This window comes from Lithobates pipiens, unplaced genomic scaffold (assembly GCF_037356315.1).
Source record: "Lithobates pipiens isolate NorthernLeopardFrog02 unplaced genomic scaffold, aLitPip1_a1.2 Scaffold_106, whole genome shotgun sequence".
In the NCBI taxonomy this organism is placed as follows: Eukaryota; Metazoa; Chordata; class Amphibia; order Anura; family Ranidae; genus Lithobates; species Lithobates pipiens.
Genome location: NW_027507692.1, coordinates 280,460 through 293,648, shown reverse-complemented (window position 1 = coordinate 293,648; position 13,189 = coordinate 280,460). Strand labels below are relative to the sequence as shown.

Sequence of the window (13,189 nt, the reverse complement as noted above, 5' to 3'; positions counted from 1 at the left end):
GTGTACCCCAAGGTTCAGTGTTATTACTGGTGTACCCCAAGGTTCAGTGTTATTAGTGGTGTACCCCAAGGTTCAGTGTTATTAGTGGTGTACCCCAAAGTTCAGTGTTGTTAGTGGTGTACCCCAAGGTGCAGTGTTATTAGTGGGGTACCTCAAGGTTCAGTGTTATTACTGGTGTACCCCAAGGTTCAGTGTTATTAGTGGTGTACCCCAAGGTTCAGTGTTATTAGTGGTGTACCCCAAGGTTCAGTGTTATTAGTGGTGTACCCCAAAGTTCAGTGTTGTTAGTGGTGTGCCCCAAGGTTCAGTGTTATTAGTGGTGTACCCCAAGGATCAGTGTTATTAGTGGTGTACCCCAAGGTTCAGTGTTATTACTGGTGTACCCCAAGGATTAGTGTTATTAGTTGTGTACCCCAAGGATCAGTGTTGTTAGTGGTGTACCCCAAGATTCAGTGTTATTTGTGGTGTACCCCAAGGTTCAGTGTTATTAGTGGTGTACCCCAAGGTTCAGTGTTATTAGTGGTGTGCCCCAAGGATCAGTGTTATTAGTGGTGTACCCCAAGGATCAGTGTTGTTAGTGGTGTACCCCAAGGTTCAGTGTTATTAGTGGTGTGCCCCAAGGATCAGTGTTATTAGTGGTGTACCCCAAGGATCAGTGTTATTAGTGGTGTACCCCAAGGTTCAGTGTTATTAGTGGTGTACCCCAAGGATTAGTGTTATTAGTGGTGTACCCCAAGGTTCAGTGTTATTAGTGGTGTACCCCAAGGTTCAGTGTTATTAGTGGTGTACCCCAAAGTTCAGTGTTGTTAGTGGTGTACCCCAAGGTTCAGTGTTATTAGTGGTGTGCCCCAAGGTTCAGTGTTATTAGTGGGGTACCTCAAGGTACAGTGTTATTACTGGTGTACCCCAAGGTTCAGTGTTATTAGTGGAGTGCCCCAAGGTTCAGTGTTATCAGTGGTGTACCCCAAGGTTCAGTGTTATTAGTGGTGTACCCCAAGGTTCAGTGTTGTTAGTGGTGTACCCCAAGGATCAGTGTTATTAGTGGTGTACCCCAAGGTGCAGTGTTATTAGTGGGGTACCTCAAGGTTCAGTGTTATTACTGTTGTACCCCAAGGCTCAGTGTTATTAGTGGGGTACCTCAAGGTTCAGTGTTATTAGTGGTGTACCCCAAGGTTCAGTGTTATTAGTGGTGTACCCCAAGGTTCAGTGTTATTAGTGGTGTACCCCAAGGTGCAGTGTTATTAGTGGTGTACCCCAAGGTGCAGTGTTATTAGTGGGGTACCTCAAGGTTCAGTGTTATTACTGGTGTACCCCAAGGTTCAGTGTTATTAGTGGTGTACCCCAAGGTTCAGTGTTATTAGTGGTGTACCCCAAGGTTCAGTGTTATTAGTGGTGTACCCCAAAGTTCAGTGTTGTTAGTGGTGTGCCCCAAGGTTCAGTGTTATTAGTGGTGTACCCCAAGGATCAGTGTTATTAGTGGTGTACCCCAAGGTTCAGTGTTATTACTGGTGTACCCCAAGGATTAGTGTTATTAGTGGTGTACCCCAAGGATCAGTGTTGTTAGTGGTGTACCCCAAGATTCAGTGTTATTTGTGGTGTACCCCAAGGTGCAGTGTTATTAGTGGGGTACCTCAAGGTTCAGTGTTATTACTGTTGTACCCTAAGGTTCAGTGTTATTAGTGGTGTACCCCAAGGTTCAGTGTTATTAGTGGTGTACCCCAAGGTTCAGTGTTATTAGTGGTGTACCCCAAAGTTCAGTGTTGTTAGTGGTGTGCCCCAAGGTTCAGTGTTATTAGTGGTGTACCCCAAGGATCAGTGTTATTAGTGGTGTACCCCAAGGTTCAGTGTTATTACTGGTGTACCCCAAGGATTAGTGTTATTAGTTGTGTACCCCAAGGATCAGTGTTGTTAGTGGTGTACCCCAAGATTCAGTGTTATTTGTGGTGTACCCCAAGGTTCAGTGTTATTAGTGGTGTACCCCAAGGTTCAGTGTTATTAGTGGTGTGCCCCAAGGATCAGTGTTATTAGTGGTGTACCCCAAGGATCAGTGTTGTTAGTGGTGTACCCCAAGGTTCAGTGTTATTAGTGGTGTGCCCCAAGGATCAGTGTTATTAGTGGTGTGCCCCAAGGATCAGTGTTATTAGTGGTGTACCCCAAGGATCAGTGTTATTAGTGGTGTACCCCAAGGTTCAGTGTTATTAGTGGTGTACCCCAAGGATTAGTGTTATTAGTGGTGTACCCCAAGGTTCAGTGTTATTAGTGGTGTACCCCAAGGTTCAGTGTTATTAGTGGTGTACCCCAAAGTTCAGTGTTGTTAGTGGTGTACCCCAAGGTTCAGTGTTATTAGTGGTGTGCCCCAAGGTTCAGTGTTATTAGTGGTGTACCCCAAGGATCAGTGTTATTAGTGGTGTACCCCAAGGTGCAGTGTTATTAGTGGGGTACCTCAAGGTTCAGTGTTATTACTGTTGTACCCCAAGGCTCAGTGTTATTAGTGGGGTACCTCAAGGTTCAGTGTTATTACTGTTGTACCCTAAGGTTCAGTGTTATTAGTGGTGTACCCCAAGGTGCAGTGTTATTAGTGGGGTACCTCAAGGTTCAGTGTTATTAGTGGTGTGCCCCAAGGTTCAGTGTTATTAGTGGGGTACCTCAAGGTACAGTGTTATTACTGGTGTACCCCAAGGTTCAGTGTTATTAGTGGAGTGCCCCAAGGTTCAGTGTTATCAGTGGTGTACCCCAAGGTTCAGTGTTATTAGTGGTGTACCCCAAGGTTCAGTGTTATTAGTGGTGTACCCCAAGGATCAGTGTTATTAGTGGTGTACCCCAAGGTTCAGTGTTATTAGTGATGTACCCCAAGGATCAGTGTTATTAGTGGTGTACCCCAAGGATCAGTGTTATTAGTGATGTACCCCAAGGATCAGTGTTATTAGTGGTGTACCCCAAGATTCAGTGTTATTAGGAGGGTACCCCAAGGTTCAGTGTTATTAGTGATGTACCCCAAGATTCTGTGTTATTAGTGATGTACCCCAAGGATCAGTGTTATTAGTGGTGTACCCCAAGGTTCAGTGTTATTAGTGGTGTACCCCAAGGTTCAGTGTTATTAGTGGTGTACCCCAAGGTTCAGTGTTATTAGTGATGTACCCCAAGGATCAGTGTTATTAGTGGTGTACCCCAAGATCCAGTGTTATTAGGAGGGTACCCCAAGGTTCAGTGTTATTAGTGGTGTACCCCAAGGATCAGTGTTATTAGTGATGTACCCCAAGGATCAGTGTTATTAGTGGTGTACCCCAAGATTCAGTGTTATTAGGAGGGTACCCCAAGGTTCAGTGTTATTAGTGGTGTACCCCAAGGATCAGTGTTATTAGTGATGTACCCCAAGGATCAGTGTTATTAGTGGTGTACCCCAAGATTCAGTGTTATTAGGAGGGTACCCCAAGGTTCAGTGTTATTAGTGATGTACCCCAAGATTCTGTGTTATTAGGGATGTACCCCAAGGATCAGTGTTATTAGTGGTGTACCCCAAGATTCAGTGTTATTAGGAGGGTACCCCAAGGTTCAGTGTTATTAGTGGTGTACCCCAAGGATCAGTGTTATTAGTGATGTACCCCAAGGATCAGTGTTATTAGTGGTGTACCCCAAGATTCAGTGTTATTAGGAGGGTACCCCAAGGTTCAGTGTTATTAGTGGTGTACCCCAAGGATCAGTGTTATTAGTGATGTACCCCAAGGATCAGTGTTATTAGTGGTGTACCCCAAGATTCAGTGTTATTAGGAGGGTACCCCAAGGTTCAGTGTTATTAGTGATGTACCCCAAGGATCAGTGTTATTAGTGGTGTACCCCAAGGTTCAGTGTTATTAGTGGTGTACCCCAAGGTTCAGTGTTATTAGTGGTGTACCCCAAGGATCAGTGTTATTAGTGGTGTACCCCAAGATCCAGTGTTATTAGGAGGGTACCCCAAGGTTCAGTGTTATTAGTGGTGTACCCCAAGGATCAGTGTTATTAGTGGTGTACCCCAAGGATCAGTGTTATTAGTGGTGTACCCCAAGGTTCAGTGTTATTAGTGATGTACCCCAAGGATCAGTGTTATTAGTGGTGTACCCCAAGATCCAGTGTTATTAGGAGGGTACCCCAAGGTTCAGTGTTATTAGTGGTGTACCCCAAGGATCAGTGTTATTAGTGGTGTACCCCAAGATTCAGTGTTATTAGGAGGGTACCCCAAGGTTCAGTGTTATTAGTGATGTACCCCAAGATTCTGTGTTATTAGGGATGTACCCCAAGGATCAGTGTTATTAGTGATGTACCCCAAGGATCAGTGTTATTAGTGATGTACCCCAAGGATCAGTGTTATTAGTGATGTACCCCAAGGATCAGTGTTATTAGGAGGGTACCCCAAGGATCAATGTTATTGATGATGTACCCCAAGGTTCAGTGTTATTAGTGGATTACCACAAGGTTCAGTGCTATAAGTGGTGTACCCCAAGGTTCAGTATTATTAGGAGGGTAGCCCAAGTATTAATGTTATTAGTTATGTACCCCAAGGTTCAGTGATGAGCTCTTGTGGTCCATTGACCATCCAGGGGTCTCATAATGGGGTCCATCATACTACATAGCCAATCCCTGATAGATTTCTCTCCAAGGCCTCAGTGTGCCTGGAATCTGCACAGTAATCCTCTGATTGGAAGAGGATTAGATACGGGGCGCGGCACATAATTCCATGTAATCCCTCTATTGACATCAGAGCCGCCATTGTGAGCTCTGCGCCAGATCATAGAAGACTGATGAAAATCACCGGATCATCTCCATAATCCCAGGGTGGGGTGCTTCCTTCTCTGATCCCAGACTGCAGGAATCCCATACTGATGTCCCATACAGGGACATGTCCTGTAGGTGGTAGATGCATTGTGTGTTGTAGCTAGCCTGCAGCGGGGGAAGGGAGCATGGCAACTATGTAAGGCAATTACAGAGATCAGGAAAAGGAACTGAACTGTCACCAAACCCGACCCTACAATGTACTGTCACCAAACCCGACCCCAACCCTACAATGTACTGTCACCAAACCCGACCCTACAATGTACTGTCACCAAACCCGACCCTACAATGTACTGTCACCAAACCCGACCCTAACCCTACACTGTACTGTCACCAAACCCGACCCTACAATGTACTGTCACCAAACCCGACCCCAACCCTACACTGTACTGTCACCAAACCCGACCCTACAATGTACTGTCACCAAACCCGACTCCAACCCTACACTGTACTGTCACCAAACCCGACCCTACAATGTACTGTCACCAAACCCGACCCCAACCCTACACTGTACTGTCACCAAACCCGACCCTACAATGTACTGTCACCAAACCCGACCCTACAATGTACTGTCACCAAACCCGACCCTACAATGTACTGTCACCAAACCCGACTCCAACCCTACACTGTACTGTCACCAAACCCGACCCTACAATGTACTGTCACCAAACCCGACCCTAACCCTACACTGTACTGTCACCAAACCCGACCCTACAATGTACTGTCACCAAACCCGACCCCAACCCTACACTGTACTGTCACCAAACCCGACCCTACAATGTACTGTCACCAAACCCGACTCCAACCCTACACTGTACTGTCACCAAACCCGACCCTACAATGTACTGTCACCAAACCCGACCCTAACCCTACACTGTACTGTCACCAAACCCGACCCTACAATGTACTGTCACCAAACCCGACCCCAACCCTACACTGTACTGTCACCAAACCCAATCCTACACTGTACTGTCACCAAACCCGACCCTACAATGTACTGTCACCAAACCCGACCCTACACTGAACTGTCACCAAACCCGACCCCAACCCTACACTGTACTGTCACCAAACCCGACCCTACAATGTACTGTCACCAAACCCGACCCTACAATGTACTGTCACCAAACGCGACCCTACAATGTACTGTCACCAAACCCGACTCCAACCCTACACTGTACTGTCACCAAACCCGACCCTACAATGTACTGTCACCAAACCCGACCCTAACCCTACACTGTACTGTCACCAAACCCGACCCTACAATGTACTGTCACCAAACCCGACCCCAACCCTACACTGTACTGTCACCAAACCCGACCCTACAATGTACTGTCACCAAACCCGACTCCAACCCTACACTGTACTGTCACCAAACCCGACCCTACAATGTACTGTCACCAAACCCGACCCTAACCCTACACTGTACTGTCACCAAACCCGACCCTACAATGTACTGTCACCAAACCCGACCCCAACCCTACACTGTACTGTCACCAAACCCAATCCTACACTGTACTGTCACCAAACCCGACCCTACAATGTACTGTCACCAAACCCGACCCTACACTGAACTGTCACCAAACCCGACCCCAACCCTACACTGTACTGTCACCAAACCCAATCCTACACTGTACTGTCACCAAACCCGACCCTACAATGTACTGTCACCAAACCCGACCCTACAATGTACTGTCACCAAACCCAATCCTACACTGTACTGTCACCAAACCCGACCCTACAATGTACTGTCACCAAACCCAACCCTACACTGTACTGTCACCAAACCCGACCCTACAATGTACTGTCACCAAACCCAACCCTACACTGTACTGTCACCAAACCCGACCCTACAATGTACTGTCACCAAACCCAACCCTACACTGTACTGTCACCAAACCCAACCCTAACCCTACACTGTACTGTCACCAAACCCAACAATAACCCTACACTGTACTGTCACCAAACCCAACCCTAACCCTACACTGTACTGTCACCAAACCCAACAATAACCCTACACTGTACTGTCACCAAACCCAACCCTACACTGTACTGTCACCGAACCCGACCCTAACCCTACACTGTACTGTCACCGAACCGAACCCTAACCCTACACTGTACTGTCACCAAACCCAAACATAACCCTACACCGTACTGTCACCGAACCCAACCCTAACCCTACACTGTACTGTCACCAAACCCAAACATAACCCTACACCGTACTGTCACCGAACCCAACCCTAACCCTACACTGTACTGTCACCAAACCCAAACATAACCCTACACCGTACTGTGTACTGTCACCGAACTCAAACTTAACCCTACACCGTACTGTCATGGAACCTAACCCTACACTGTACTGTCACCAAACCTGACCCAACACTGTACTGTCACCGAACCCAACCCTACACTGTGCAGTCACCAAACCCAACCCTAACCCTACACTGTACTGTCACCGAACCCAACCCTAACCCTACACTGTACTGTCACCGAACCTAATCCTAACCCTACACTGTACTGGTACTAACCCAACCTTAACCCTACACTGTACTGTCACTAACCCAACCCTAACCCTACACTGTACTGTCATCGAACCCAACCCTAACCCTACACTGTACTGTCACTAACCCAACCCTAACCCTACACTGTACTGTCACTAACCCAACCCTAACCCTACACTGTACTGTCACTAACCCAACCCTAACCCTACACTGTACTGTCATCGAACCCAACCCTAACCCTACACTGTACTGTCACTAACCCAACCCTAACCCTACACTGTACTGTCATCGAACCCAACCCTAACCCTACACTGTACTGTCACTAACCCAACCCTAACCCTACACTGTACTGTCATCGAACCCAACCCTAACCCTACACTGTACTGTCACTAACCCAACCCTAACCCTACACTGTACCGTCATCTAACCCAACCCAACCCTAACCCTACACTGTACTGTCACTAATCCAACCCTAAGCCCTTGTACACACAGTCGACCGTGTGTATGCAACAGTTTTGGACAAGATCCGTCAGACAAAATCCGACGGATTTGGTTGTCGGAATCTCCGACAGTGTGTACAAGGGGTAACACTATACTGTACTGTCACCAAACCCAAACCTAACCCTACACAGTAGTGTCACTGAACCCAACCCTATTATTTACTGTCACTAACCCTAACCCTACACTGTATGGTTGCACACGTTGGGATGGGTGATCTGCTAGCAATGACAATTCTAATGTTCTGGGAAATGGTTGTACACGTTGGGTTGGGTGATCTCCTAGTAATGACGATTCTGATGTTCTGGGAAATGGTTGTACATGTTGGGTTGGGTAATCTCCTAGCAATGACAATTCTAATGTTCTGGGAAATGGTTGTACATGTTGGGTTGGGTGATCCCCTAGTAATGATGATTCTGATGTTCTGGGAAATGGTTGTACATGTTGGGTTGGGTGATCTCCTAGTAATGACAATTCTAATGTTCTGGGAAATGGTTGTACATGTTGGGTTGGGTGATCCCCTAGTAATGATGATTCTGATGTTCTGGGAAATGGTTGTACACGTTGGGTTGGGTGATCTCCTAGTAATGACAATTCTAATGTTCTGGGAAATGGTTGTACATGTTGGGTTGGGTGATCCCCTAGTAATGATGATTCTGATGTTCTGGGAAATGGTTGTACATGTTGGGTTGGGTGATCCCCTATTAATGATGATTTTGATGTTCTGGGAAATGGTTGTACATGTTGGGTTGGGTGATCCCCTAGTAATGATGATTCTGATGTTCTGGGAAATGGTTGTACACGTTGGGTTGGGTGATCTCCTAGTAATGACAATTCTAATGTTCTGGGAAATGGTTGTACATGTTGGGTTGGGTGATCCCCTAGTAATGATGATTCTGATGTTCTGGGAAATGGTTGTACACGTTGGGTTGGGTGATCTCCTAGTAATGACAATTCTAATGTTCTGGGAAATGGTTGTACATGTTGGGTTGGGTGATCCCCTAGTAATGATGATTCTGATGTTCTGGGAAATGGTTGTACATGTTGGGTTGGGTGATCCCCTATTAATGATGATTTTGATGTTCTGGGAAATGGTTGTACATGTTGGGTTGGGTGATCTCCTAGTAATGACAATTCTAATGTTCTGGGAAATGGTTGTACACGTTGGGTTGGGTGATCCCCTAGTAATGATGATTCTGATGTTCTGGGAAATGGTTGTACACGTTGGGTTGGGTGATCCCCTAGTAATGACGATTCTGATGTTCTGGGAAATGGTTGTACATGTTGGGTTGGGTGATCTCCTAGTAATGATGATTCTGATGTTCTGGGAAATGGTTGTACATGTTGGGTTGGGTGATCTCCTAGTAATGACAATTCTAATGTTCTGGGAAATGGTTGTACATGTTGGGTTGGGTGATCCCCTAGTAATGATGATTCTGATGTTCTGGGAAATGGTTGTACATGTTGGGTTGGGTGATCCCCTAGTAATGATGATTCTGATGTTCTGGGAAATGGTTGTACATGTTGGGTTGGGTGATCTCCTAGTAATGACAATTCTAATGTTCTGGGAAATGGTTGTACATGTTGGGTTGGGTGATCCCCTAGTAATGATGATTCTGATGTTCTGGGAAATGGTTGTACACGTTGGGTTGGGTGATCTCCTGTTAATGATGATTCTGATGTTCTGGTAAATGGTTGTATACAATAGGTTGATCTAGTAATTACGTTTCTCCCCGGGTCTGCAGGTCATCTACATGTCCAAGTGGAGTTGATCAAGAAAGAAGCTCACGCCTTCCGTAGTTCGGATCCCTTGCCGTTGAATCAGTGGTGCCACATCCTGCTGAACCTGGATGTATCCTGGGTGAGGAAATCATTTCTTCTTTGTGGACAATGCTGGGCTCACCCCATTCATCTTCAGTTCTTTGCCCCATGAATGCCTTGTTTATAGGGACATTTAAGGGCCTGTTCACACCCGCTACACTCTGTGTTGTCAGTCCCCCTGTAAGGCAAAATGCTTTACCTCATGCCTGGCCAACTCACACCACCATGTTGGGGTGTTGTGCCCTAAAAAAAAAAAATATGGCAAGCAGCACTTTTCTTTTACTGCAACACCATCTCCTTCCACAGTGTGGCCAGTGGAACCTAATGAAATGCCACTTTGTAAATGTTTAATAAAGTTTGTTAAAAAAATGTTTAAAACAAAATGTGTTAAATAAATAAAATAAATAGTATGCTGTTTCGCAGACGGTGCATCGGAACCGCAGCAGCTGTTCTGGCGTGAGCCGACCCTAAATAGGATTTTTTTTTCAAGCGTCATTTTGATTTTTCCTGATGGTAAATAATTGTAGTGAATTGGTAAAAGTCAGCAAGATTTTGCAGATGGATCCTGACAAATGGTGGACAAAAAAAAATTTGGGCGCATTCATAAAACAAATGCAGAGCAATTCGCCCAGTGAAAATGCACGTACATTCGTTCTGAGCAAATGGGGCAAGCAGGCTACTTCCTGTGCTGGACGAATGTTTTTCATTGACTTAAATGGAAAATTCTACATTTGGGTATTTTCCATTTAAATCAATAAAAAACATTCGTCCAGCACTGGAAATGGCCAGTTAACATTTGTTTTGGCCCCATTTGCGCAGAATGAATGTACTTTTACAGGGAGAATTGTTTTTTTTTTATGTTAAATACATCCCATAATGTATATCATCATTGTCATTATATATCGAACAGAATACTGATGGCAGAAATCCTGGCTAACTTGAAGCTCAGCAGCTCCGGTCAGGGCTGCCATCAGGGGGGTACAGGCAATACTTCTGTAAGGGGCACAAGTGTCCCAAGGGGCCCGGCTGGCCGGGTCTGTTCCCCCTACAACAGCACATGAAATGAAACTATTATCTGCAGGTAGACGCTGGCCCGCGCTGTGTCCGCCAGTGGGCGGATTCGGTGGAATGGCAAGTGGGCGGACCCTAGGGAATGTTGTTTGCCAGGCTCCGGGGGGCCCAGGCCTAAATCTGTGTAAGGGGCCCCAACATTTCTGGTGGCTGCCCTGGCTCCGGTATATCCTCCCAGGTTTAGAATGTATAACGAGGAGCTGAATACTCACAATGCGCCTATAGTATGATCCGGGCTTAAAGGCTGGCTCTGGACTGTCTGAGAAGGCCAGTAATGTATACAGTGCTCTGCATGGGCTGAGACTTGTAATGCACACAGTGCTCTGGATGGTCTGAGGAGGCCTGTAATGTATACAGTGCTCTGGACGGTCTGAGGCCTGTAATGTATACAGTGCTCTGGATGGTCTGAGAAGGCCAGTAATGTATACAGTGCTCTGGACGGTCTGAGGCCTGTAATGTATACAGTGCTCTGGATGGTCTGAGAAGGCCAGTAATGTATACAGTGCTCTGGACGGTCTGAGGCCTGTAATGTATACAGTGCTCTGCATGGGCTGAGACTTGTAATGCACACAGTGCTCTGGATGGTCTGAGGAGGCCTGTAATGCTGCACAGTGCTCTGGATTGTGGTCTCAGGTCTTGTCTTGTTTCCATCACTGCAAAAATGCTGCTGACAAAATCTTTGACTAAAACATTTTTGTTGACAATTAACACTGCTTCCTAGCTTCCTCCACTTCCTTCTCCACTCCCAAGCTTCCTCCTTTAATCCCGAGATTCCTCCTCCACTTCTAAGCTTCCTCCTTCACTCCTGTGGTTTGTCCTTCATGCCTGAGCTCCCTCTTCTACCTCTGAGCTTCCTCTTCCACTCCCGGGCTTCAGCCTCCACTACTGAGCTTCCTCCTCCACTACTGAGCTTCCTCCTCCACCTCCGAGTTTCCTCCTCCACTCCTGAGGTTTGTCTTTCACCCCCGAGCTCCCTCTTCTACTTCTGAGCTTCCTTTTCCACTCCTGGGCTTCAGCCTCCACTACTGAGCTTCCTCCTCCACCTCCGAGTTTCCTCCTCCACTCCCGTGGTTTGTCTTTCACCCCCGAGCTCCCTCTTCTACTTCTGATCTTCCTCTTCCACTCCTGGGCTTCAGCCTCCACTACTGAGCTTCCTCCTTTAATCCTGAGCTTCCTCCTCCACTCCCGAGGTTTCTCCTTCACGCCCAAGCTTCCTGTTCTACTTCTGAGCTTCCTCTTCCACTCCCGAGCTTCAGCCTCCACTACCGAGCTTCCTCCTCCACCTCAGAGCTTCCTCCTCCACTCCCGTGGTTTGTCCTTCACGCCCGAGCTTCCTCTTCTACTTCTGAGCTTCCTCTTCCACTCCTGGGCTTCAGCCTCCACTACTGAGCTTCCTCCTTTAATCCTGAGCTTCCTCCTCCACTACTGAGCTTCCTCCTCCACCTCCGAGCTTCCTCCTCTACTCCCGTGTTTTGTCCTTCACGCCTGAGCTTCCTCTTCTACTTCTGAGCTTCCTCTTCTACTTCTGAGCTTCCTCTTCTACTTCTGAGCTTCCTCTTCTACTTCTGAGCTTCCTCTTCTACTTCTGAGCTTCCTCTTCTACTTCTGAGCTTCCTCCTCCACTCCTGGGCTTCAGCCTCCACTACTGAGCTTCCTCCTTTAATCCAAAGCTTCCTCCTCCACTACTGAGGTTCCTCCTCCACTCCCGAGGTGTGTCCTTCACCCCCAAGCTTCCTCTTCTACTTTTGAGCTTCCTCTTCCACTCCAAAGCTTCCCCCCAAGCTCTAGGGGGAGCTCTCCACTGCTCGCAGGAAAACCCTTCCTCCACTTCTGCTGACATTCCAAGAGAGCTACAAGGCTCCTCCCACCCAACTTCTAGGGAGAGGGCAGGGCCAATCCCAAAAGCCCACCCACTGCACCAGTGTCCACTAAATAAAGGGAAACCCCAACTTCCACCTGCCTACATGCATGGCTTTAGTCACATGTGCTTTAATTGTATTTCTTTAGAGATAAATCAGTAACAATGTAACAAATGTCATCTCATGACCGGATTACCAATGAAGTCTTCTGTTCCAGGCAAACCTGACAGTAGTGTGCGGATCATCAGTTATCTCTACAACGTACAGGTAAGTGTGCGCTATCACGCGGGTAGGTAAGTGTGTGTTATTATTTTGGGGGTAACTGTTTGACATCATGGGGGGGGAGTAATTGTGTGTTGTCATTGGGGGAAATCTCACCCAACCTGCAGAATGATCGATGTAACATTCGGCTTGTCATTCTGCCTTGTGCCATTGAAGACCAGAATTCAAATCTGCCAATAATGAAAATCTTTCTGTGGGAAGCTTTAAAATGGAACTTAACACACATTCCTACCGGGGAACATCCGCTGACAGAGCGCCCCCTGTATCCCACACACAAGTCCATCAAGTCCAACCCATGTGTGTGATTATATGTCAGTGTTACATTGTATATCATGTATGTTGTGTGATTATATG

General features: G+C 46.8%; 1 protein-coding gene across 3 annotated transcripts in view; it reads left to right on the top strand.

Moving 5' to 3' along the window:
* LOC143958445 (protein sel-1 homolog 3-like) overlaps positions 1-13,189 on the top strand; it is a 235,941-nt gene that overhangs the window by 27,168 nt on the left and 195,584 nt on the right. For all 3 annotated transcript variants that reach the window (XM_077467819.1, XM_077467818.1, XM_077467817.1), the window contains exons 5-6: positions 9,548-9,663; positions 12,771-12,820. In XM_077467819.1, coding sequence (XP_077323945.1) covers positions 9,548-9,663; positions 12,771-12,820 — 166 coding nt within the window. The remainder of the gene's footprint in view (positions 1-9,547; positions 9,664-12,770; positions 12,821-13,189) is intronic.